Here is a 27,532-nt window from a genome sequence, read left to right as displayed (position 1 = left end):
TTTAATTCAGCGATTGTTGGCCAGATTATCTAAGTAAAGTGTAAGAATGCCCCGTCGATTATTAAATAAACAATAATAAAAGTCAGCATATGGAGACTGTCAAAATCCTGTCAAATAGAAGTGAGGGAGATTTTCAAAATAAAAAGTTGTCATATGTAATGAATCAAATGTGGGTCTTTTTTGGTTATATTTATTTAATGAAAGATCATGTTTTGATGTTTTTTTTTGTTTTTTTTTAAAGGGAAAACTACGATATAAACATGTCATAAGGCCCACGGACCTCCTCGGGCCCCTGGCTACAGACTGTACCTTTAAAGACTCTTGTCCCAATTAAAGCCAAGCCCCGCCTCCAGAGCAGACATCCCATGAGTCATAAAGTTTGATGTCCTGCCCAAAGTTTAGACCCGACTGGAGCTAAACTTTTTTTCTAGAAAGTGAGCTGCTGAGATTTGTCCTACGGACCATGAATTTTTCTTGTAAGAATATACACTAACACCTTCAACTTGGCCGAAACTCAGAAAAAGTGGGAATTTTCCAGCCAAGCGTTTGTTGTGTTTTCGTCTTTTGTGGCTGCGTCTGCTTTTTTTTTTTTTTTTGGAAAAGTTGGGGCCGGACGACAACATAGATTCCAGTGTGGAGTAGATATGCGCTTTGTTACATTCACAAGTATGCCAGCAAGAAACAACAGGAAAACGCTGTGTTTCACTGCAGATTTCGACAGCTAACACACTTTGGAAGAAAACAAAGTCCTCAGCTGTTTCACTTTAGAATGACTCCGGATAACTTTTAGTGAGTGTCGTCGAGATTTCCAGATTTCCTCCTGCGTGAAAAAAAGTTTGGGATTGGCTCAAACTTCTTTTTGTGAATTTCTGAACGCGACATTTTCGGACACACAAAGTTCGCAGAGTGTTTTGGGACAATGGATCCGAGCCAGCACAACCCTCCTGCTGGACACCAAATCGTCCATGTACGGGGTGACTCTGAGACCGACCTGGAGGCGCTTTTTAACGCCGTGATGAACCCGAAAAGCACTATCGTGCCCCCTTCCGTACCTATGAGGATGAGGAAGCTGCCAGACTCCTTCTTCAAACCCCCTGAACCAAAGTCCCATTCCAGACAAGTAAGCCCGCCCTGTCTCTCCTCTACCCCTTCCCAGAAATCACGATTAAAGCTGAGGCCCATCCTGTGGGAGCTCAGGCCTACAGTACGTGACTGGTACAGTCAGTTAAAAGTTAGGCTACTTTATCCTTCTAGTTAGTCATTTTTATCCTTTGAGACTTTAGAGCGTATTTGTAGTTCCATCCTAAATGTAGGATATAGTATTTATTTTCATTAAGAGTAAAATGTGTTCATTTACCCTCATCTCTAACACAAATCATTACAATATAGTTAAGTGAAACTTCCCAACAAGTTACAATTACATTGGCAAAATCACTGGAGAGAAAAAAACATGTCCCGTGGGGCCTGTGCGTAAAAGTTATAGAGTAACCAAAATATCCTCAAAGCCATTTGTTTGGCCTCAGCGGTTGGCTTAGAAGAGAAGAGAATATTATTAGACTTAAAGTTATTTGTCAGACTGGCTGAACCCACACAGGACAAGGGAACTTATATATGTGCAACTGTTTTGGTTAGATCCATGACTGTATATTTATAGAAGGGCAGCAATCACGTGGAAATAATCGAATGACGTCCAACATGGAGTTTTTGTAATCTAGATGATTTGCAATGAAGAAATCATATGATGGTTGAATTCGTCCTATTAACCCCCCCACCCCACCCCACCCTCCCCCGTCCTCCACCCTCCCCCACGTCCCCCCACAACTGTTGCTTGTGGTCTCTCTGGAGTTCTATCATCAGTGCGCATGTGTTGTTGTGCAGCCAGTCTGCGCTCTCCTCTGTCCCACACAGGCCTTGGATCCCCCCCCTCCCCGGACCTAAACAACACTCAAACATGCCTACACACGCACATGAATGGAACTTCCTAACATACATGTGAAGTGATTATAACAGAAGTGACTGAAATATCTGTGTAATGCATTTAGACTTTTGAGTCCACAGAAATCACTAATCTTTTATGGAGTGTGTCTTGTAGTTCTTTGAATCCTTACAATTAATCTGGCCTCATGTACACTATGGTATTTTCCAATCAAAATCATAATATTTATTTTATGTATTCTTTTATAAATACTTATACTTGTTTTGCTGAGGCTCTCAAATTAAACAAATATTGGTTTTTGAATAGTTATAGTCCTTTTTAACTACAGATAACTGAACAAACTTAGGATTTAGACAAATGTATTTCTCCTCAGTAGCTACAATACAAGATGAAACTTAAGGGAAATCACATTGTTACATTAGACTTTAGGACTGCATTCATGATGCCTCTCTTTAACCCCTACACAGGCCAGCACTGATGCTGGGAGTGGCGGTGCGCTCACCCCCCACCATGTCCGTGCACACTCGTCCCCAGCCTCCCTGCAGCTGGGAGCTGTTTCTGGTGGCTCCCTGTCTGGCATGGCCTCAGCAGGTGCTTCCCCTCAACATCTTCGTCAGTCCTCTTATGAGATTCCTGATGATGTGCCCCTGCCCCCAGGATGGGAAATGGCCAAGACCGCGTCTGGCCAGAGATACTTCCTCAAGTAAGTGTGCTGGCAACAAATGTCAACTCTGTTTCTGTCATGTTTTTGTTTCATTTGTTTATGTGATAGGGACAATGCACGTTAATGAACATCAGTAGAAAGTACAAGATGTAAACATGACAGATTTTAGCAAAAATGCTAATATACATCCATAGCCCCCGTAGGCAGGTAACATAAGAAAGTTTTCAGACTAAAAGAATGTGTTTTTGAAAAATGAATGGATGTCTTTAAAAGTAGATGATTATCAATCATCGGTTTACATAAGTCCTATGGTCATGGACATGCTTTACTGTCATCACTTTACAACCCAATGAAGGCAGTGTCGTCAACATTTTTGTTAAAAGAGGAACTTTAAAATATTTCTTTTACTTAAGTAAGAGTAAGAAACTAGGTATTTGTGATATTTACGTTAACCAGCCAACTATCGTATCCCTGTTATGGAAATGTTATGTCTCTGACGAAACAAGACCATGTTAGTCATTCGAAAGGTCCTGACTTTAAAGTGAGAGTGAGAAACCTGTTTAAAACCTGGTGTTGAGAAGAGTCACTGGATTATGTCCAATCAGTGAAATGGGTATAATTAAAGGGGTCAAGACCTACTTAAGGCGAAAAAAAGGTAATTAACATACAGTCCATACAATAAAAATAATACTCAGGTTTCTTCTTAACTTTCAACTGAACCTTTCGATGTGCAGCTTACAGGCAAAGGTTAGAAACTTGTTTTACAATTTTTAGGTAAGAAGGGAAAATTTTAGCTTCCAGCAACAAGTCCAAGTTACCAGAGAGGGGGTCCTGAGATGGGACTCTCATACTGCAGCTCTTTTCAGTGTACATTATGCTGACAATCATTTGCAAATCTACAACAATGTGCAATTGTGGCCAGTGCGCTCAAAAAAGACAATTGCAATAATTAAATTGTAGGTTATTAAATTTGGTGGCCCCTGCAAACAAGAGGAGTCTTTTGAGGAACTGCTGCTGTATGTGGTGTTCCTTTACTTGCTCTCAGGTTTCAGTAGAAACAATGGACCACTGTAGCTGCCCCAGACAGCAAAGGACAGACAGCTCTGCGAAACTCATCTGCAACCCAGCAGATCTTCTCCACATTAATGATCCAAAGTGGACTTTTAGAATAGTAGGTAGCAGGTATACCAGAGCCCTTTAGGCTTGTCACATAGTTTATCAGTAACATTTTTGGTTGTGAGTGTTTTCATGTTACTCTTTATTGATTTCTTATGTATTTATTCGCCTTTTTAATGCATTCACTCTCTGTAGTTCTGTGAAAAGATGGATTGAATTATTCATAAAAGTGATGTCCTTGTCAGAAATTTATGTTAATATAATCTATTCATTGTGAAATGTCTCAAAGTTTGTGAAAAGTTCCGCTGCTCATGTTTAGAGATGATTTGACATTGAAAGATGTCATTCTTATTCCTCTTAGAGACAAAATGTTGTCATAGGAAATATTACTCGCTGACACAGTCTGAACAAACATGATAGCCTCAAATTTACTTGGATCAAAAAAGAGCTTTCAGTACCAGATGTTTTAAGGTTTCACATCTGGAGAACATCTGGCCTGTTTTGAGGAGGCTCTTCTAAAATTGTACAAAAGGACTGGGGGGGGGGGGGGGGGGGGCGGTTGGAGAGAGAAAACACTCTCCTCGTAGACTCTCCCAAGATCACTGCATTTGTTTAGAAACTGACTGATCAAATGCTCTTCCAGACAATGAAGCAATTCTGTAAACTACATTAAAGTTTAGTTTGGAAAGTCCAATCTTGTACAACTTATAGTTCAAACGATTGTTGCACTACTCAGTGTTGTTGCTGTTCAATGGAATACATCAGTTACTTTTTAAAATTAAAACACTATGTGGTTTTTTTTTTCTTGTTATTTAAGAATTGTGTAATTGACAAAGTTTGAAATTTTTTACTGCTTTTACACTGAAAACTAAACAGGAAAGCAGAGAGAGAGAATTGCAATGACTGATTGGCTGACTGATAGGTGAACAGTGTAAGTCACAAAATCTAATAACATTACCAAAGTCACAAAACTCTAAATTGTGATGTAAAAAAAAAACTTTTTATACAGCTTGGTAGTGGAGACAAACTGCTAAACGGTCGCTGCATAAAACACACGTCTTTTATACTCAACTAGAAGAAATGTAAAGACTGAAATCATGTATACACTAGTCTTAAATAGCTGAAAAAGGTCCAATAACATAAACCAAAACAATATGTTCACAATGTAGGTTTGATCCACAGACTAGCTTTCTTGTTACAAAAAGAACAGTTTACTCTAAACCCTCTTGCCTGTTTAGCTTTTAGCTTTCTGCTAACAAGCAAAACTTATGGAATTGGAAAAACAGCTGAGTAACTCTGTAAAGAGCTGTGTTTCAACTGGCTGGAGTGAGTAGTACACAGTGTTTGTGTTCAAGCAAGGAAAAGTGGAGGAGACATCTTCCACACACCGCACATCAAAGTGCAGATATTTGATCTGGAATAAAGACAGCCTCGGCAGAGCTGCTGGAAAAGACACTCCCCTATTTATAAACAGGGGTTGTCTGACCAAGACATGTTGCAGAAGGAGTGAAGCAGAGTGAGAGAGTGTGTGTGGGTGGGTGGATGGACGGGTGGGGGTGGGGAGTTGGTCACCAGCTAACAGAACCAAGCAGAGAGCAGGGGCTCACATTTCACTCAGTCGATCACTGATGTCCTTAAGAGTTATCAAATCAGGGTGAAAGTTTTTATTTCTTAAAGAAGAATCTGTTTCTCCTTCCTGTTCTGTTGTTTACTAGTATACAGTCGGGAGTGATTGGCCTCTGTGAGTCACAGCAGCTCTGCGGATGCCGATGTCCCACTCTCTTTAAAAGCCCGGCTCCGTTTTGGAATGAATGGAGCTGTGGCGCTGTGATGGTGCCTCTTTTGTGTCAATGGAGTTAAATGGCAGCCATGTGGAGATGACTAGAAGAGGGGCCAAGAGAAACTCCGGCCCTCCCTTTGTCCTAGCAGTGAAACAGTGATCTTTATTCAGACCACAGGCCTGTTGAGACTCATGTGAGCCTTCCCAAAATAGACAAATGGCTGACATGAAGTTTGAAGATGGCGGGGAGAGAGGGCAGTGGCTTTCTTAGGGGGTTAACCATGTTCTTCACACCTGAAATGTTCAACTCGTGTCAGGTTAGGAGTTTGGTGTGAATTTTAATCAGTGAGAAATGATTGACCTAACGCATGTGTAACAGTGCTGACAGCTTCAGTTTGGCCCAATGTTTTTCTTTTGAATAGTGATTAGTGCTGAAATAATTAGCAGATCATTTGAATATTCAGTCCCCAAAAAATACTTTTGACAACAAATCTGATAATCTCTCTCTCTCTCTCTCTCTCTCTCTCCTTCTCTCTCTACACATATATATATATGGATTTTCTGATGTTCACCGTTCTCCATTGGCTTGGGTTTTGGGATGGTGTGATAAAGTGCCAATAATAAATAAATAAATAAATAGTTAATGAAAATAATATGTAGCTGCAGCCCTAATGGACATAGGAGTCAGACATCAACAGTCTCCTGTAAAATATATCTCCATTTTGTTTTGGCTATTACATAAAAAACAAAACCCTTAAGCTTGGAGAAGACTGGGAGAATGTCAACAAAGTCTGTTGACCTTTCCTCCTCTTTCTTCCAGCAGTTTGCTGTGGCCTTTGATTTATGACAGCAGGGGCAGGGAGGTTGGGTCACCTTGCTTGGTGCTTGGATGGGGGAAGGGCCGGTCTCCAGGGCTGGGTCATAAACTAATGAAGGTTTCTAATTTAGACACACCGGTGAACTAGGAGGGGTAATCACTGTTTCCGGGCACTTATTAAATGCAGCTTTGAATGAGCTTTTAGTCCGTGGGAAGTCAGCCCTAAGCAGAGGAAAGCTTTGGGGGAGTAGCTATTGTCTGCCCTCAGGGGCAGGTAGAGCCATGTGTTGATGGACACTTTTGTCTTTTCTCAGTTGGATTTTAAACTGTTTTGATGAGCCTGGTTTCCCACAACGAGAATGGCTGACTTTGTCTTCCCATAATTAACTTAACAGTGACTGTAAATGATGCAATTATTCACTGTGACCACATTTGATAAATCCTTTAAGGTGTATATTTATTTCCGGTGTTTTTTACACTTTGTAGCTGCACGCTCCTGGGTAACCAGGACCACTAAACAGACTGATAACTAGTCTAGCTTGAGTATACACTATCTAGAGTTTCCTGAACATCTGTTGCACTAAATAGAAGTCAAGGCCCCCTTTTAGAGCAGGAAGGATCAAAGTGACCCAGACCTTATGCTCTTATTGTATGCAGACTGTATCTGTGTAGTGCTGATTTGGACTATAATAATATGTTGAGATTTTCAGCAGACAGTTGTACCTGTACCTGAATATTAAGCTGGTTTAAAACAGAAATAGTCTTTCCTTATTTTAAAATTCCCAACATCTTCTTACTAAGCACAAAAAACTATCTTTGCATTCTTTTTATCTCAGTTCCTTTAAACACTGCAACTTTTTGCCAATTTGTGGTTATCAATATTGTTTTAATAAATATATTATAAATATACACCCAAATCATATTTAAATACTGCATTGTGCACAGTCCATTGTGTGACAACACACACAAACACAGTGGTTGTTAAAATGAAACATTTGATACTGTCCAGCAGCCCAGAGGATTGTCTGATGAGTGTGACTGCTGTGTAAAATGAAGTTGCCAGTTAGCTGGCCTACTTTTTAAGTACTACTCCACATTTGTTAACATCTTGTATCACAGCAGCGTTGACTGTCTGTCCAATTTTATAGTTTGAACACTGTCCTCATACTTCAGCATCTAATGTTAACATACTACCTAAATATTTTCATATATCATATTGTTATTAACCTCGGCTGTGCGTAAAGCTTGACGTGATTAATATGCAAATTGGATTTCAAACTAAGCTGTTATGAACCGACGCCACTCGGGTCGGTCACAAATGGTGCTGGGAAGAGCAGGCTGTAAGCCTGCGTGAAGCACTCATTTGGAGAAACTTTGTGTTTGACAAACTTTTGGTTTATTGACCACACACAGACAAGACCCTTCCTGTTCCACTGGGGCCTGTCAGCTCAGTACACAAATGGGACTGTGAGAAAGTCAGGCTAGTGTTTACCAAAGTCTTGATGTAACACCTCTGTTCCAGACATCAATGCCTCCACTGTCACTGAGGGCATCACCACAGAGATGTAGTATCTGAGAAGTGGACCCTCTCAGGTGGGGTGGAGAGTTCCCAAAGGTACTCAGACCCATAGCAACAGGAAAGTGGTTCCATTAACAAAATAAAGAAACATTTGTATATGTGTTGTTAGTTGCCGCATGCATACATGTGAACCATTTTTTACTATTTAACTATATGTATTTACCCATGAATAACAAGCGTGGTATTACAATTTATTAAATCAAGTAGCCACAGTTTTTGCAAAAAAGAAAAAGTGAAAACCTTTGTGGACTGACTGATTAATCTTCAGTCCTGGTACTTTGTGAATTAGTTGCTTCGTTAGGAAGCATGATGATACAAACACTCCTTCAAAGGGAAACTTAAAGCCACAATAGGGTCACAGAGGTCGCTTCAATAATCTCTCTTGATGATGCCCTGCTGATAGAGAGGCAGCCAGGCATGCCCAGTCAACCAGAGTGGAGATGGTCATCCCCATCTTAGAGGCCTGATTACATCTGGCCTCCCTCAGTGCACTCTTTAGTCATCGGCTTCAACCACCTTCCAAGCATATACTCCCTGGGTGGAGCCCCTGTGGCCTGAGGAGCCCATTTTTAACATTTGACAACTCAGCTGTGGGGTGTGTTTCATCATTGCTGCACTCCCCATAGCTTCACTCCCCTGTTTTACACCAGTGAAATGCAGCTTTTGACAGCTGGCTTTGAAGAGAAACAATTTCAGTGGAATAAACAGTCGACCTGGCTTCAGATCCAGCTTTGATGCGCTGTTTTGACAGGTAGCAGAGCTTCTTCGCAGACTTTTAAACGGTAGAGCTGACTTATTTTTGGCTCGAACGCTCTCCTTAAAGCCAGATGTAAACGCTACAGTTTTCACGGGTGTAAAAAGGGAATATGTGAGTTAACTAGCTCAGGCAAGAACTTTGAATTCAGTTGCAGCCTTTTAAACACATTTAAATATCGATAGGAAAGAAGTTCTATCTTGAATGATCTTAGAAAAAGAAACACAAGTTGATGGGGACTAGCTTCCATGTGATTGGCACTGAACAGAAAAGTTGTTGCATTTAAGCAAAGTCAAGTTTAACCTTTATGCGAAAGGCGCCCCTCCCCCTTCCTCAGCAAGAGACATTATAAATAACATTGGCACAATAAACGCCGGCTTGATAATTGGGCCATCAGTCAAGGAGATGTCAAGTGCCTGGGTGGATCAAGAGTCCTACTCTGTGCTCTGCAAAGCCACAAGTCGACCATGATGACAGCTTGAGCAAAAATTAGCCAGTAAAGCACCATACTACAGTCAACCAACATGATAATGGGTCATATTTGAGCCACAGCGCTCTCCTCTGCTGCAGTACCTGGCCATTTACAGACAGTTTCCCATGAAGAAGATAACAATGGCTTACGTTTTGTCTTTGCTTGTTCACAACAGAATACCACATCACATTGTGTCCATGTCCACAGTAATGCAGATTCGATGTGTTTTTTTTTCCCGCTGTTTTGTCCAGTCATCTACAAGAGGAGCATGTTGGAATACCAAAAACATACTCTTCATTTGAAGATGTTGTCCTACGTTATTGAATTTGGAATAAAAAATGAAGCACTCCATTCACGACTGCTTTGTGCACAGACAGTGCTTTGAAAATGATGGTAACCACTTGACAGAAATCATATAAAGCTGCCGTCTCATCTGTGGAGGCTTGGAAGGTGGCTGTGTGTTTGGTAATTTGCTCCGTCATGATGATTAGCCGCATTGGCTAGTTTAATTTCAATCAGTTACAACTGATTCTAATAGTGATAAATTTTAATGGCAGCAGTAAAGTACCCAGTGCTGGAGTGTAATCCAGTTCTCCGGTCTCGGCTCATGTCGAGCTGATCACAGCCACCGTTCTTTATGGAGACATTTAAGATAGAAACATCTTAATGTTTTGGCGTGTCGGTTTGGACAACAACCCAAACTGTAGCGTGGTTTGAAAACCTTGAACATGTAAACATTGGTTTCAGATGTATCTGTGTTTGTGTAGACGAGGCCTGACCACTGCCCTGCCCCAGGGACGGAGTTTTGGGGGAGGGTGCGGTGGCTGTCCTGCTGAGCTCGCTGTGGTGTCAGAGACATGTAAAGACAACACCGAGCAGTTGTGACCGTGGAGGTTGCAGATCATCAGCAATTCCTAACAGCAACTGGTGGCCTCCAGCCGTCCCAACAGTTGCCATGACATTGTTTTGTTTTATGTTGCGCCTACAGGAAGCGGTGTATAGCCCTGGCCATATAGGGTTCAGGGCAGGTTGAGTGAATGGATTATCTTTTAGTTTTAAAACCTGGTGATGAATTACTGGCTCTTGGTAACTCATTTACCACCTCTGTCAGTTCCCATACACAGGTTCTTTGAATACAGTGCAGCGCTGACTTGGAAGCTCTCATGTGTTTTGATTATCATCTCCTCTGTTTTGAACTGAAGCTTTGTTTACATCTGTTGTGATTGATTTGAGCTACAAAAGTTGGCATCTCAAGCTAGTGTTTGATAAAAAAAATTCAATATTTGTACTTTCAACTGTGCTAAGAGGAGCACAGCTTTGTTGGGGGGGTGCAGGGGAAGGGGTGGGCAGAAACAAATTTTTAATCAGAGCTCTTGGAGGCTTTGAGGTTGTATATTTCCATCCATGTTTTCCAGTTGTAGCATTTCTGTTCAGCATTGGTGTACCAGGATGTGCAGGCCTCTCATTTACAATAAAGCCTCCCTTCCCTCATCCCAGTGCTCGTCTCCCAGTCTCCTCCCCTGTTCTCCCCTCCCCTCTATAATAAATGTCATAGTTTCCAGAGTGGGAAGGAGGCAGCGAAGGGGGCAGGGCGGGCGCTTGGAGTGTAACAGGACCACAGTAACTCATGCAGCCAATGGAATTCAGAGGGATTGCTTCCGTAGATGTTTTTTTCCTCTTTCACTCTTTTTTTTTTTTTTTTTCTTTTCTGTAGTTGTCTCGCCCCGCTCACTGTGACCCCTCTTTCTCAAGGGGCCCCTCCAGTCTGAGCAGTTCCAGCTATTTTGCTTGGTTTGTGGTGTTTGTGTGTGTGTGTGTGAGGGCTGGGGGAGGGTTTGGTAGGGGATTTGGCAGCTCCTTTGATCAGTAAAGCATAAACAAGAGGGGGCTTCAAAATGGGTTGCATTGTGTGGGGGGGAGGAGTGCTGAGTCAGGCCCTCTCGCTCTCTGGCCTGGGATAGAGAGCAGACAGGCAGGCCGGGATTACCACAGAGGCCAAGAGAAACTTTTCTGCAGCTCTCACTTCACCCAGCTGTTCCAAAATCTGGGCTAATGGCGCTTTTGGATCAAATTAACAGTGAGTTGTAAAGAAAATCACAGTGGGTGGAAGAACACATACATAACATGGGTATTATAGGGTGCCATAGATAGATTGATGAGGGTAATGTTTAATTTCACTAAGAAAAAAAACTGTTTTTATTTTTGACATGTGGACTGAAATAATTCAGCCACTGCTACAATATAAATGTAAGAGTTGTGGTGTTGCATAAACAAGCTGCTGGAGTTTGGTGCCTATTTGTTTGAGATGAGGGGGGTCTCTTAAATGGGATGGTTCAAAAAACAAAAAAACAAAAAAAAAAGAACAAGTGAATAGTGGGGTTTTAGGTCGTAGCTCAGTCTGTGCCTTTGTCAAGCAGGTGAAAGCTTTGTAAATGTGGCGCCAGATTGTTAAAGCCCCTGACACTCCACAGTGTCCGAGCCGCTTCCAGGAAAAAGGACCCCCTGCGTTGAGCCCTGGGACTGACCCTCCCTCAATAGAGAGGGTCCTGCTCGGGAGAGGAGGGCTTCCTGTATTAGCTTTCCATCTTAATCAAGCAACAAGTACCAACAAAGCACTAATTATCAATGCCTTCACAGAATGCAACACAATGCCACCTCCCCCGCTCCCCGCTCCTGTCCCAGCAAAGACGAGCCGTAAAATAGATGGAGCAACATTGTTTGATGTTACAATAGTTGTTTTGAAACCAATCATAGCCTCCTAGACATTTTCAAGAAGAAGTTTTCAGCCTACCTACAGTCACAGATGTTTGACTTGATTTATTTTTAGTTGCCGTCCACTCTTTTTTTGTCTTAATTATTCATTACTTTATTTTAATTCAAAACAAGATGCAGTGAGTTGAATCCAAACAAAGAATGAAAGCCTTGTGTGAATCTATATTGAATTGTGGGTTCATACTGGGTCCAAACAGACACAGCTGAGCTTGGCTTCCTGTAACAGTCATCGTTTACAGAAAGCAAGGGTTAGATTCAGTGTTTTCATCAAAGAGCTTGTTGAAACTGCTGTGAGTCATCAGTTCCTGCATGTGACCTGCTTTTTCGCATTGATATGGCTCCTAGTTTGAATTTACAGATTACGGGTGGTGGTATTTTTTCTTACTTTTTGTCTATCCTGTCTCCTTACAGCCATATTGATCAGACCACCACTTGGCAGGATCCCCGCAAAGCCCTGCTCCAGATGAACCAGGCTGCTCCGGCCAGTTCTGTGCCAGTCCAGCAACAGAACCTTATGAACCCAGCTAGTGGTATGCACATGTTGACTTTAATTAAATTAGAAGCAGCACATGAAATGTATTACAAACCATATTCATCATATTGTGGGGTTTTTTTTTCGTGCATTTTCTTACTTTCATACAACCTGCGGTAGAAGGCAGGAGCTGTCTAGTCTAGTTCCTACATGTCACTAAGACTCGTGTACCTCAGTTCTGTCCATGCAGTTGGAATTTGCCCTAGGTGAGGTAAGACTGAGGTAGAACGTGACAGGTCCTGTCTGACATGTTTGGGAGCTCTGTGACTCACAGATTACAGAGTTTACAGATGAAGTATCTCTCAAATTGTCACTGTTCTGGCAACCTATGAGTAAATCTAAAAAAAAAATAATAACGTTGACAAACAGGCACGCTTGTTTTCAGTGACAGAAGAAATAGAAAAATATTAATGTCAAAGATGAAAAAAATAATTTCCGTCTATATGTCTAGGATACCTTTTGTCCACGTAGTGTGTTTATTTTTGCTCTAGCATGTGCGCATTAGCATATATACCTGATGTTAGAGCTACAGCTACTTAAAGTGTGTCTATAACTACAATATGCAATAATCATGTGAACCACCAACATGTCTACAACGTGATTTTTACCTGTCATCCGTTAGGGCCTCTCCCCGAGGGCTGGGAACAAGCTATTACATCAGAGGGAGAAATTTACTATATCAACCACAAGAACAAGACCACATCCTGGCTGGACCCACGACTTGACCAACGCTATGGTGAGTTTGGTATAGAAAGGGATATTTTTTTTATTTGTTTAGGTCTTGATTAAGTACAATACCATGTACGTCTTATTTATAAAATAAATGCAGTTTTCTATTAGGTACCTCAAAGTCATAGCTTCTTAAAATGATAATAATACTCATATTTAAACAAAGAAGTTACAACAATTTCTGCAGTAAAGAGTTTCTTAAACGTTTGGATTTTGTGACAGCAGTTTACTTTCCTGAGTAGAAAGCTGTACTTAATCCAAAAAAGATGCATCACCGCAATTGTAACAGTGAGTTCAAGTCTGTATGATTCATAGTTCATTTCACCACACGACATTGTTTTGGAGTGACTAGCCGTACAATTTGGTTGTTGAAACCAGATTTCACCTAAACCCCACCCTCAAAAATCCGCACCTAACCTTTTGTCAGCCATTTTAGTGTCAGAGCAACAGCTGAGTTGGCCATTAATCCCCCAGGCCAGGCTAAAGTTTGACAGTTAGCTTTCAGTGTGTGGTAGCCAGGGTTGGTGAATTAGTGACAGGACCACGTACATGTGTTGAGACTTCTCTGTGGCCATGGGAATGAGCTAATCCTCCAGTTGTGCCAGGAAGACTTCAAGAGATGAAGGTTCCTGCTTATGTCACTCTGACTCATTTACGCTTCAGATGCCATCCCTTCATTAAAGCAGCGTTCCCCAGGGTAGCTCACCCCGGTTCACAAAGGCAACATGTGTGAATCAGCACGCAGCCTGTTATCCTGTTTAATTTCGGGGTTACTTTTTCACGAACCCGGGCACTTAAAGGGCAGGTTTTCTGTAAGCAATTGCGTATCCTGCTCTGACGGCAGGCAGGAAAGTTCAAAACAGAGTTGTAAGGGGAGTGGGGCAGCTGGGAAGAGATGGCGGCTCTGATCGGCAAAGCCCTTTGAAGATTTATAAGTCTTGAACACACAAGGCTGCTAGGCCCCTGAAAGCGAGTGAGAGGGGGAAAGAGACCATGTTAACTCATTATATGCCATCAAACATAATTTTGTTCCACACTAGATAAAATCTTTGCTTAATTATTACAGGCCTTACACTTATACCTGTTCTTATGTTGCTTATCTCCTGTTGTTTGTACTTTTGATCATTAAGATTTTTAGAAAGATTTCTAAATGCTCTGCACTTCAAACAACTTGATATTGTACACATGGCTCCATGCTTGAAGTAAAACTTAATTTTATTGCTTTTAGTTATTTTTAATATTTTTTATTTGTGCATAGAAATGGGCTCTTATGCATCAGAAATCTCTACACTGCTGCTATGTAGGTCTCCAATCATAAGCCAGCTGCTTTGATAATGGAGGCTAATTTGAGCTTTGAGAAGAAAAGCAGCACAGCGCCTTTAACTGAGGGTTGTTGCCGGCTGGCTTTCCCCTGCGTGAGGCCCAGTGCAGGCACAGCCCCATCCTGCTGTAGCCCCAGACAGACTTGAATCTCTGCCAGGCCTCTTTATTCTGTGGTCCAACTCTTAATCTGTTCCAGACCTTTTCAGTCAAAGAACTCCAATGTGAGAGGGGAGGTGGGGGGCAGGGAGAGGCAAGGCGAAAGGGGAAGAAAGAAAAACGGAGGAACAGAGGGAAAATGCCGACGGGATAAGCATGCATCCTCTTTAAGATCCAGGGAGGTGGTGAGCAGTGAACAAGCCATGAGTGCACTGTGGCTGGGTTCAAAAGGGGACTGGCCTATGTGGATTTGTTGTTTTCTGTACATACTACTCTGGGTGAACAGTAGGGAAAACATACCGGGGAGATAGTCGTGTGCACAAAAAGACAGATGTCCTCTGGGAGTTAAATGTTTTGCTTTGATGTCTTAATGTACACCATTCGTCAAACGCATCGCTGTGTCATGTGATGTTTTTCTGCCTCTGCTGTCAGAGGACTTCAGCAGAAAAATTAGCACCTTTGTTGATGATGTCACGACCGTGAAATATTCATAGTGTAATGAAGCAGCAGTGAGTCAGTTAAAAGCCCCTAGAGGTATCCATTCATGTAGACACTGTTGGTTCTATCTGAGATTTCTGAAGATTTTTCCAAAACAAATGGAGGTCAACAAAAGAAATAGACGCTCTTAAGATTTATTTATTTATTTTTTAGGAATTTAAATTAACTGACCCTTTAACGGAGACACCATCCAGATGATTTTAACAAGAGTTGGAGGGGGAAAAAAATGCACTAACTTGTGTTTCAGCTTAATCTTTAAGCTTTTATTTTGTAAATAAAGTGGCTGTGCTTAAATCAAACAGGTAAATTCAGCACAACTTTTACCTGTTGTGTATTAAAATAAATTCCCTGATAGGCTGCCCTACACTGTTGATATTACCTGATTAAGTCTTTTTTCCATCTCCTTGCCATTCATAGCCAAGTCAACACAGACTGGCCTTACTCAGACCTTACTGAAGTACAAGAAGATAAAACAGAGTTTGTATCACGTCCAGACTGTTTCTCCACTTATCTTTGACGCTAGAAACACAACACCTTCCCAGGAGGCCTTTTTTTTTTTTTTTTTTTTTTTTAAACTTGTTAAATTGACAGCAGACAAATATTTACCATGCCTTCAAAGGTGCTTTGCCCTGGTAACATAGAGAAACTTCCCACAGCTGGCACACCCTCAACTCTACCTGCCCCAGGTGATCTTGTGGTGTAATATGCCTGCCAGTGTGATTGTCAGATAAGGGCCTGTGTTGCTGGCTCGTTGTGTTGCAGGAGTGCGTGAAGAGGACAAAAGGCAGACGGCATTAACTTGTCTCTTATCTGCCTGGCCCACCAGCTATCGCCGCCCGTATGTGCCACCCCTCCAAACACACACACACACACACACACACACACACACACTTACACACACACACTTTCTAAGACAGTCTTCTAAGTCTGGACTGGCCTCCTTTTTAAGCTATCGCTCTGGCCCTGAACTGAACCTGTCCTTCGCTCCTATCTCACCCGCAGATGTAATTCCCTGCTTCGATATGCTCATTGTTTGTGCATAGTTACTGTTAGCTGTTTGGTCTGTGAGGTAGTCCTTGACTTGGTGGTTCAGTACAAAATGCAGCCGTAAGACTGCATTTGGCAATCGGTGGATCTCTTTCTTTAAGCCACCCTCACTTTTTAATGCAAAGACTCACAAAAGTAAGAAATCCCATAATTTCAACTTGAGTTTGTCAAGCAATTATCCAAAAGCTACTGGACTTGCTTGAGGTTCGCGAAGACGTTTCAACTGTCATCCGAAAGGCTTCTTCAGTTTCGTCAGTTTTATTTACATTGAGGCCATCGTTTCTATCAGCTATGATAACATTGCATTCACCGGAGTGATGCTTAGATTTGGGAACATGGTGGTATCAATACAATAAATCAAATGGGGCAAGAAACATGAGCAGGGATACAATCAGAGAGGTTGTAAACAAGCCAACATTTTATCCAGGTGATAAGGGGAGGTAAAAGTGAATGCGAAATGTCATTTAAAATAATAATTGCACAGGAAAGGAGTGCACACACAACTGGTTAAAACAGGTAGATTTTCATGGATGTTTATAGTGGACAGTGATTTAAAAGCAAGTCCTCATTTTCTCATTCAAATAGGTTTGACTAGTCGCCACTTCTTGCCCTGTCAGATCTTCCTTCCTTCCTTTCAGCGATGTTGACATGTAAATGAGTAAGGTGTTCATATCATCAATAGACATTATTGTCAAAACTACAAAAACAAAAACCCAGGTTGTGTGGCCTTGTTTTTCAGTGGATCTCTCTCCCTTCACTTTTAATGCATGGCCCTCTTCAAAGCTCAGACCTTAACAGATCTACAGCTGCTGACACGGCCCATGTGCAGCACTTCTGTTTTGAGAACAGCTAATGGTGCCCTGATGGTGGAGTGATCCAGCCACAAAAGACCTCAGTATCTGCCAAAAGATAAGAAGTGGAGAGAAATGACACACTCCCATGGATTCAATTGATGTGTGTGGGAGAGAGGAGGCTCCTTCATGACTCTGTGTGTGTGTGTGTGTGTGTGTGTGTGTGTGTGTGTGTGTGTGTGTGTGTGTGTGTGTGTGTGTGTGTGTGTGTGTGTGTGTGTGTGTGTGGGTGGGTGTGTGCTGGGGTGGGGTGGGGTTGTTGGGGGAGGCAGCGTGGACACAGGGAGAGGGAGGGAGGGAGGAGGGAGACTGAAGGCAGGGCAGGGTGGGGCCTCCAGAGCTTCCCAGGGAGAGCCCTGAGCCACAGTTCATTCAGCTCGTGAGACAGTGTAAACAGTGATTGAATGGTGATGAGAAAGGTGCCGGGGTGGGCAGGATACCACAGGGAGAGACAGCCCCACATGAATATTGTGCCCTCGTCAAGGCTTTGTTTTGGTTGGTGCTTCAAGCGCATAAGCAAACAGCGCTCCTCATTGGTTCCATTACTGTTACACCCCTCATGTTCAAGCACATTTGCTTCTCTTTCTCTACTACAGTGATAAAACGTGTGACCTACTTTGCATGCATAGATTGCAGCATTTGCTGTGCTCCCTTATACTCATGTTTATTATACCCACCCCCACTAGAGTAAAGAATAACAAAAGATTTCACTGGGGAACAGCTGTGCTTTCAATACACACACATTTGTTCTGATATTGTTAACATGTAGTTAGCTTGTTAGTGCACAATGCAATTACATTTGTTGGGTGAAAGAACTTTGAAGCTAAAGTTAAGAGCGGTACAGTGTTAACAGAACCTGGTGTAGGTGTATTTTAAATGTACCTGTGAGATTTACATACTGTGCTCATATTGCTTTCATTAAATCAGCTGAAGTGGACCCATCAGGCCAGGGCAAGGAGGCAGCCAGTCTTCAGGGATAATCTGCGATTTGTTTAGAAAAAAAAAAAGAAAAGAAAAAAAGCACAATGAAAGGATAAGTCATGACTGATGCAATGTACAAAACTAACAAAGCCTGTCTTAGTCAGTGAGTGGGAGGGGATCAGGTCTTACAGGAATAGTGATTGTTTCAGACGCTAGGAGGAAAACTTGCGTTGGGACTTCCCTTGTCCTACACAACCTGCTGCACTGGCTCCACTCTTTAACAAGTTCACCGTGTAGACAAAGCGTTCAAGTTGTCAGGCTTGTTAAGCAGCGTTTAAATGCAGCCAGGCATTAAAAGATGTAGATCAAAGACATTGGTGTAATTATAGACTGCTGGAGATCCTATATGTGGTACACTACAGGTAAAAAGTTTTAGAATACCACCATTTTTGCGGTTTTTATTGAAAGCGGTTCAAATCCAGTGAATAACCTTAAGTGGTACAAAGGTAAAAGGTAAACTGCCCATCAAGTAAAAGGAAAAGTTTAGGTCTCCAATATCTGAAAATGTAAATTGAATAGGAAACAGGCTTTTTTCAGGGATTAAGACGCTGCGTAATTTACAGCTTCGTGCAGCAATGGAAGTAAACGAAGCCTAGTGAAAGTTATTCCTATAGGTTGATGACTTATAAACTGTCTCTCTGTACAAAGGCAGGGTTGGAACAAACTGTGTTACTACACCCTTTGATGCAGGAAGTAGTACTGTATGTTGCTGTCAGAATGATGACAAAGACACGTAACAAAGGAAGACAGACTGGTTGGTCAGGGGTTACTCCCGGCTTCACATGATGGTGCTTCGCAGGTTCCAGACTGATGAGCTGGACAGAAGATGACAGCAAACTGCAACTTTTGCAACAGTGTTGGGATGAACTTTCTGAGAAATATTTAATTTCTATTGTAATAAGAAGGTACAAGTTTGTTCAGCTGCTGGATGAGTCCAAAATTTTGATAAAATTTAGTCCTTGATTCCTTGGTTTTAAAATTTTGTAATTGCTTTAATTTCAGAAACACAGAGACATTGAATCATGTAAAATTAAATAACAGCTAGAAAAAGGGAGGTGTGCTAAAACGTTTGACTGATTGACTAACAGTGGTTGTTTTCTATTAGTTTTTTTTTTTTGTTGCATACAATAATTGAAAACTGTGATTGTTATCTGCATGTTTCTTACTGGCCTAAACATGGAATGGGAAAGCAAAAGACAGGTGTCCCAACCTACTTAATCTAGAGCCAATTTTGCTGTTGGGTTTAGGATTTCCCCACAAAAGAAAAAAAAAGAACATGTAACTGTCTTGTATATTCTGTACCAGCAGCAGGTGCTGTATTCAGACCAGGTTAATATCATTTTCCTCTGTAGTTTCTTGGATATGAAGTAGTAATAGACTATTTCTACAAAGTTTAAATTTGCCACTTAGAATCTCGGTATGCAAAGTGAGCACTGGTGTCTGTGCACCACATATTATGCTGACAGTAGTGACAGATCTGAACTCTTGTCTCTTTTACAGCCCTGAACCAGCAGAGGATCACCCAGAGTGCTCCAGTGAAGCAGGGTGGCCAGCTGCCCCCCAGCCACAGTGCAGTCATGGGAGCCAACAATCAGATGAGACTGCAGCAGATCGAGAAGGAAAGGCTGAGACTGAAGCAACAGGAGCTGCTTCGACAGAGACCACAGGTCAGGATTCAGAGTTAAAGCATTTCAAAAATATTCAGAGGCCTTTTGAAGAACAACTAACCTCCATCAAAAAGGTCACAAGGTCATTACTTTCAGTATGTATCGCTCAATCCATCAGTGTAGTAGGAAGATACTGGATACTAATTGCTCGTTGAGTGAGGGCACCAACAAAGTGTTTATATAGTCAAACATAATGTATATCTTAAATAACCCTTTAAATATGAGACATCATTCATAGGTATAGTGGTGGACCTTAAGCCTGTTTGATCTGTTTTCATTGTTACACCGCCCTGCAGTGAAGTCCCGTGAGTCATCTGTGGTAATTTTATCACTTCCTAACGGTGATGTGTCACAGTGTCACCCGCCCACACAGGGTGGTGCAGCCGAGTCCAGCAGTTTACTCAAGGCTACGCACAACACCATAAACAGAGCTTTATGATTATGAATGACAGTGCTGGTGACTTTGTTTACCATGACATTTCACATGGGTTGTTTAAAGTTCACAGTGTAGGAAGTGACCTGAGTGTGTGCATGCACCAGTCTGTAGGGGAAGAAAGATCATTCATACCATCCTTACTGAAAGTCCTGAGAGCATACGCACTGTATGCTTAAGTAACCTGGTTATTGTTGACTTTGGGAAACATCATATGCAGGAGAAATCTGGTTACCATAATAGTGTAATGGATTAAAAGAAATGTGTTTAGCACTTTTTTGCTAAAGAATCCTGATTTCATAGCCATGTCAAAGTCTAAACGGGCTTCTAGTTTAGTTTTTAAAAGAGTACACTGTACATGCACGACAAAGACTTCATGCATGTACACAAAGGTCTTAGAGTAACTGGGCTATTTCAGTGCATGTGTTCTCCGTTTCCTGTCTTCCTGCCTGATTTCTCCTGGTGTCCTGTGCACATTTAAATAGCGACAGATACAGAACCCATTTCTAAAGATGTCACATGAGCAGCTCAATTACCAAAACCTCAGACATCCACACTTACCTGTTAAACAAAGAATGTAATATAGAGTAAAATGTGGAACAACAACTGCAGACTGTATACCCCAGACTATATACATTTAAAGAGCACCTCTGTCAGGCTGGATTCCAGTACACCTCAGACTCCTGTAACTTTTTAGATACTTTAATATATGTTTGGATTACAGAGGCCACAGCATATTTTAAAATATTGTAGCGAATGAATATAGGAAGAAATTGTGTAATCGTGCAGGCTGTATGCTTTGTGTAGGGAGTTCAACTTTGGGGCAAAATTTGCTGCCACACCCAAATGTGTTCCACATGGCAGAACTGTGATGAAGTGACCTGGTAGCAATGCATTCGTCTTGCTGGTAACAGTCGAGTGCTGATGCTGCTCAGTCATGCACAAAAACAGAGCCAATAAAACCATAAAGGTTGTTTATAGTACACAACCCTCATAATCCTTCTTAATCAAAACCAGATTGTTTATATGTGCGCATGGGATTGTGGGATAGATCTTGACAAGGAAACACCTTCAAGCTCTGTTGCCAGTACATCTGAAGTGAAAACAGAAAAAAAGGAGAAAAAAAAAACATATTATTACTTTATAAAAGGGCTAATTAAGGCTTTTCATTCATCTTTTTGCCCCAGAACATTGTGTCCATTTCTCCTCAACCACAACCAGTAGAAACTTCTACTAACCACGCAGAGTGTCTAGCAGCAATTTTACAAAACATCTCATCTCATTGGCTGCCTCCTTTTTGTCATCTATGACCCTGTAAAATTTTAATGAGATCTCTCCGGTCAAGTCATTCCAGCTTCCCGTTGGAGGACTTGGAGGGAAGGAGGTGAAAAAGAACAACATGACTTCATATCCTCACCCTTATCTGATGCAGCATGTGTAGAAAACAATTGTCTCCCAACTGTGCTTGGCCCCTCATGTAATTTGACACTCTGTATGTGGAGAAATGGAGAGCACCATGTTGGCAGTCTGTGTGTAATTCCTCAGTTTAACATGTTATGCGGTGACAGCAGATGAGCGGGCGTAAAAGGCTGTTCAGAAATATTTTCATGAAGCTGTAGCTGTATATAATTAGCCTCTGAGGTTAGGGGTGGGGTTGATTGTGTTGCTTATGGGTTTTTGTGTTTTATCGTCCATAGGAGCTCGCTTTAAGGAATCAGCTGCCTACCAGTATGGATCAAGATGGCAGCACGAACCCTGTGTCCTCCCCTATGGCCCAGGACGCCCGGACCATGACTGCCAACAGCTCTGACCCATTCCTCAACAGGTTGGTTTCACGCAGAAGCCAGGGATGTCCTTCTGTAGAGCAAATGGAGGAAATTTTCCCCTAGTACAGTACAATTGCAGCTGAGGTGCACTGGGTGACGTCAGTGCACTTGGAGAGGGCTCCCACTCTGGTTCAGCTCATCAGACCTGATGCATCCTGTCTGAGGGACTCTGTGTGCTCTGCTGTTTGAGTTTGCGCTCTGGTGAGAGCTCCCTGAGTTACACAAGTAGTAAAAACACAAGGCCAGTCTCTGGGCTTAACCCTCTTCACATGGTAATGACTCATTCATACCAGCAGCTCTGTGCTGTGAGTTCATTGCACAATGATGACCTCTGGTGTACGACTGCTGCACTAAAGGCAATCACAACCTCAATGGTGCTGTAACCCTGAAAAATTATATAACACCATGCTCAATTCAAAGTGGAGACAGACACTTTCCACAACTCGAGTAGTAAAGACATAAAACCTGATACCTGAGACCTGAACTGAAACTAGACTTGAAAAGAGCTGTGATTAGGAAGGGACAGGAGGTTTTCCTCACTATCTGTGAACGCTGCTCTGTGGCATAATTCCTAGCAGTTCAAGCTCTAGTTCTTCTGTAAGGGGACGAAGTGAGGAAAGGGCTGAATAGCAAGCAGGCCATGAGAACATGTGGTCCAGTCAGTAGACAGGCCAACCTAATCTCCCCTCCTCCCGTTGCCTCCACTCCCCTGCTCTCACAATGGCCTCATTCATCCTGCCTCTGCCATACTCTGCCTACATATTTTTCCTCTGCTAATTAGTATAGGCTTGTCAAATGTCCTCTCTCACTCCCTCTTTGTCTCTTTTGCCCCTTTCATCGTTGCTCTTTTCCGTATATTCTGCAATAGAGGGCGAAAAAGCATAGCTCAGTTTCAGCGGTGTCACTGTGGATTAGTCGCCACAGTCGTTCAGATAGATATAACTGTGGAAACGTGCATGTATGCAGAGGGTCCCTGAGGGAATTGAGGCCGCACTGTTACTTTTCAGCGTGTGTGCTTTTAATAACCCAGTGTGTTTGTTTTGCGGGATCGTTTAATTAGATTCACGTAGTTCACTTTCAAAGTAGAATTGTGAAGGTCGTTAAGGTCATCCCAGACAAAAAGCTTTTATTTCCTTCAGTCTGATGAAAATCATGATGTTTATTAGCATCTATGCAGAGCTTTTAACCCACTTTACCTTACTTTTGTATCCTCAGCGGGACCTACCACTCCAGGGATGAGAGCACAGACAGCGGCTTGAGTATGAGCAGCTACAGCGTCCCTCGCACTCCAGATGACTTCCTCAACAGCGTGGACGAGATGGACACAGGTGAATATGATCACAGTGTGGTGTGGTGATGCCTCTCACTACTGCTGCTGGTTACTACCCAGTTTTATTGTACACTCAGTTGGCAGTTTATTAGGAACACCTGGCCAGAACTAATGCAGTCTAATACAACAGTCCTGCCACACATCCTCCTTCATGAAGAATTGTGTTCAAGCTGTTTTAGAGAGGTGTAGCAGGATGTGGTGCTGTTGAACAGTATTGCATTATACAGAGAAGTGTTTCTGTTATTTATCTCTCCGCATTGATAGAAGTGGGATTGACAAAATAATTAAAACACCTGTCCGTATACCTCAACATGATTCTGCAGCACGTGATCTAGGTGTACCAGCTGGCTATATATAAAGCTGCGTTAACTTCATGTTGGAAGAAAAGAAAATGTCCCATTGTTGCAGGATGATAACCTGCATCTTTAGCACTGTTGTCCCACCATGTGAGGATCCTCAGTTGACCACTGAATTGCATAACAGATTTCTAGCCATTCATCAACAAGTTAAATCAAATATAACCAAACTCTCCTTTTTAATTAGTTGAATCAACTGTAGCAGTTTTACTGGTGGATTGTAATTACATTGAACTGCTGCTAATGTCAGTGACTTTGAATTCTTTCCACTATGTGGTTGATGTCGTAGCTGTCAGAAATTCCCCAAATCCCCTGCTCATAATTATAGCTGAAGTCTGATGTGACTGTTTTTTTCCCACTTGGCTGCTCATATTTATGGTCTGTACAAAAAGATATGAGTGTGGTGCAGTTACTTACTATTATGCACCAAGCTGAATATGGCCTCAAAACATCCCCTAACTTGCTAAGTCAAATAATTTGGATATTTCTTTTTCTGTTCATTAGGGGACCCACTCCCACCCTCCATGGCAACACAGCCCAGTCGTTTCCCCGACTACCTGGACGCCATTCCAGGAACAGATGTGGACCTGGGCACCCTGGAGGGTGAGAGCATGGCGGTGGAGGGCGAAGAGCTGATGCCCAGTCTGCAGGAGGCCCTGAGCTCCGACATCCTCAACGACATGGAGTCTGTGCTGGCAGCTACCAAGATCGACAAGGAGAGCTTCCTCACATGGTTATAGAAAACCCGAGCAGGCTGCTCCTTACTCCTCTCCATACACTCTGAACTGCTGCCTGCTCTAATCTGTGAAGGATTCATAGATGCTATTACAAGACATTTCAGCGAGCCTCTCTGGACTTCTATCTCTGTCTCGGCGCGTAAGGCCAACCTCCTTTGAGGCAGTATTGTTCTGTTCTTTTCTTTTCACTGGTGTGTTATCTCTTTATTTTGTCTGTGTTTTCAAGGCTGGCCCATGAACAGACAATTACGCAAGGGTCCCCAAATCTTTCACAGTGAATCTAGGGCATCTTTACCTAGAGCAGGGGTCGCTCCTTCCCCTGGTCTCCCCTCATAGCTGAGCGGGGCAGATCCCTGTACTCCTCTGCAAGGACTGCCTTCGTCAGTTATCGCCTGGAGTCTCTGGTGCCTCTTTTTCTTGCAATATAGCGTGAAGCAGCACTACTTAACTGTGTTTGGGACTATTGCATCTAGCTTAAGTAGCTTTATATTTGGCCTTGTAAGTTTTTCTTTTTTTTGTTTGTATTCAACGAGCCTGACAAACCAAAAATGATGTATTTGAAGCATAAAGAACAATACTGATTTGGAGTAAAGGTAATGTGAGGCCTAGTTTGGACATGTTAGCTTTGCTGGGGGAGGGGGGGGTTGGGGTTGGAGCCTGGGGACCGACTACATTGCTGCTTGGCTGTGCCAGCAAGTCTAAGTTAAACCTTTGATAGATCAAGTGCCTTCAGTTGTATTTTTTGAGATGCGAGCACCACGAACAATTACCAAGTTTCTGTTAATGCAGCAATAAGCATTAGGCTCTATTCAGCCACACAAACATCAGCCACACTTTCCTCTATCTAATGTTCAATAATCAGAATTGTATTTTTGTTTTATAAACACATTATAAGGGGATTTAGGGATTTTTTTAACCCTAACTTCTTTTTATCTCAGTCTTATCCAAGCCTAATCCATGATTCATCCTTTTTATCTTTTTAATATTCTTTTATTTTTAGGTTACTACATATGTATGATAGCTTAGATCAAAATGGCATTTTGCTTTTGTTTTTAAATACTTTCGTAGATGGATTTATACATTTAACAGGGTCGACTGTTATCACAGCACCTCACTTCACCAAGATGAAGTCTGCCAAGGCACAGATTGATTCAGTTTTGACTTTTTTAACCATCTAGCTGAGTCATCTTTTGTCTCTGATTTACTATATACATATTAGTGTGATTGTTTATTTGTTGATCACATGCAGCTTTTACTATCTTTCCTAAACATTAACCAAAAAAAGGCAGATCTCTTGGCTAAACAAACTATAGCTCTTTGATCAATTACACCTTATGACAACGTACAGTATACAAGAGTTACAATGTTTGAAAGTGTCTTCATAAAGAGGGAGCTGAATCCCTCTGCGCGATGCTGTGCTGTGTGTTGAAATTAGGGGTGTATAGACTACAGCTAGGACAAGTTTAAGCAGGTTTAAGAGTCATGTCGAGGGGTATTGTAGAAGGCCAGGGTTTGACTGACGGTGATGAGTTACGTGGATTGTTCATTTTTTTTTGTGGAATAATTAAGAAACAATCAGTTATTATCTCAGTCAGGAATTGTTGTGGCAGATTCCAAAGATGTTTTTGTAACACCAACACTTACTTTTGCTTCCATTTTCACAGTCCAGAAACGGTGTGATTTGTAAATCAGCGTCTATATGAACAAACTATATAAGCTAATGAGAAAATGATGTAGGTTTTAGTGTTGATGGACACGTCTGAATAGGTCTAGCTGAGAGATTCTTTTTTATTTTTTAGACAAGATGGTTGTTTTGAGTGACTAACCCTGAGATTTAAGGATGAGGTTTCAGAACAGAGAAGCAAGTGTTTCTTCTATAAGCGCTCACATGTTTACATGCTCTCTGATTAAGAAACTGCTACAGCCGCAGTGGAGACAACACACTGACAATTCTCTCATAATCACGCTATTTTGATGTTTACACCATGACTACATTTTTTTTAATCACTGCAGTAACCTTTGAATAATCAGCCTGCCTTACATGCCCTTGGATGAGGCCTCGCAGGATGTCACAATGATTCTGTTGCCAGCCAATACTTAATTGGTAGCATTAACTTGACGGAACAATTTTTTTTAGATCTGAGAACATGAACGTTTTTTTTATTCTGTGTGAGAATTTTTTTTTTTTTTTAGTTTTTAGTGATCATTAAATCATGTGTTGATGGTGGATTAAGATGGATAAACAGTGTTGGTGAGAACAATGCAACTAAAATGACTGGTACACTGCAGTGCTTGTATTGCACGGCTACAGAGTTTTCATTTTGATGCAATGATGCATTTTGTCACACAAACCTGATTTTATGCTTACTTAGTGTGTAATTGTCAGAGCATATTAGCTGTTGACTGTCATAGTAGCAGTAGAACTAATCACACAAGTTAAAAGATTTTGTATTTAGAGTTTTCTAAATGCACATGAAATGATTTATATTCATTAATGATCTATTCATTTTTTTGATAGATATGTGCATGTGTTTTAGAACAATAAATGTTACATATATCTTTCTTCATATGATATTTTAAAATTGGCCTAAAATAAAGTATATACTTTGTGGTAATATTTTCGTTGTGTGGTAATTCATTGTTTGTATTTTGGAGAATAAATTCTAAACTTATCAATACATAGTGCATACATACATATACATATACATATACATACATGTGCCAAAGGGCTATATTACACAGGATATTCCTATCTAATATACAGTATATAACACAATTCTGCATCTGGACCTGTGATGATATTAGTTAATCTATGATGCAACATGCAGTATAGTGTTTTGCTGTGACCATCTTGACTTGAGAAAATGTTGTTTTTAAATATTCCATTTCAAATGTTTTATTTTGAAAGTATTCATCAGAAGTGCTTCTTTGCTGTGGGACGGAAGCTTGACTTTCATGTGCTACAGTTCCTCACTGTTGCCACTGGAGTGCAGTACTCACATTTTAAATCAGCTGAGGTTGTCTGCCTTGTAGTTCTGAGTAAATAAGAAAAGTTAAGCGCACTGGCACGCTATTTTTAAAGTATAACATTTGCATATATGATAATCCTGTTCTTTCATCAAAGTATACCTATAGACACTGCAAATATGCTAGATTTTCCATTCAAAGCCAACAAA

General features: G+C 41.5%; 1 protein-coding gene across 1 annotated transcript; it reads left to right on the top strand.

Moving 5' to 3' along the window:
- The first annotated feature begins 369 nt into the window (after positions 1-369).
- yap1 (Yes1 associated transcriptional regulator) lies at positions 370-26,973 on the top strand. Its single transcript, XM_056374275.1, has 8 exons — positions 370-1,120; positions 2,404-2,639; positions 12,302-12,420; positions 13,045-13,158; positions 19,508-19,674; positions 21,805-21,932; positions 23,149-23,261; positions 24,124-26,973. The coding sequence occupies exons 1-8, from the start codon at positions 920-922 to the stop codon at positions 24,357-24,359; spliced, it is 1,314 nt and encodes a 437-aa protein (XP_056230250.1). The 5' UTR covers positions 370-919; the 3' UTR covers positions 24,360-26,973.
- The last annotated feature ends 559 nt before the right edge of the window (positions 26,974-27,532 follow it).

The sequence above is a fragment of the Seriola aureovittata genome, chromosome 4 (genome assembly GCF_021018895.1).
Source record: "Seriola aureovittata isolate HTS-2021-v1 ecotype China chromosome 4, ASM2101889v1, whole genome shotgun sequence".
Classification (NCBI taxonomy): Eukaryota; Metazoa; Chordata; class Actinopteri; order Carangiformes; family Carangidae; genus Seriola; species Seriola aureovittata.
The sequence above is the reverse complement of the archived record's forward strand: the minus strand, read 5'-3'. Positions and strand labels throughout refer to the sequence as shown.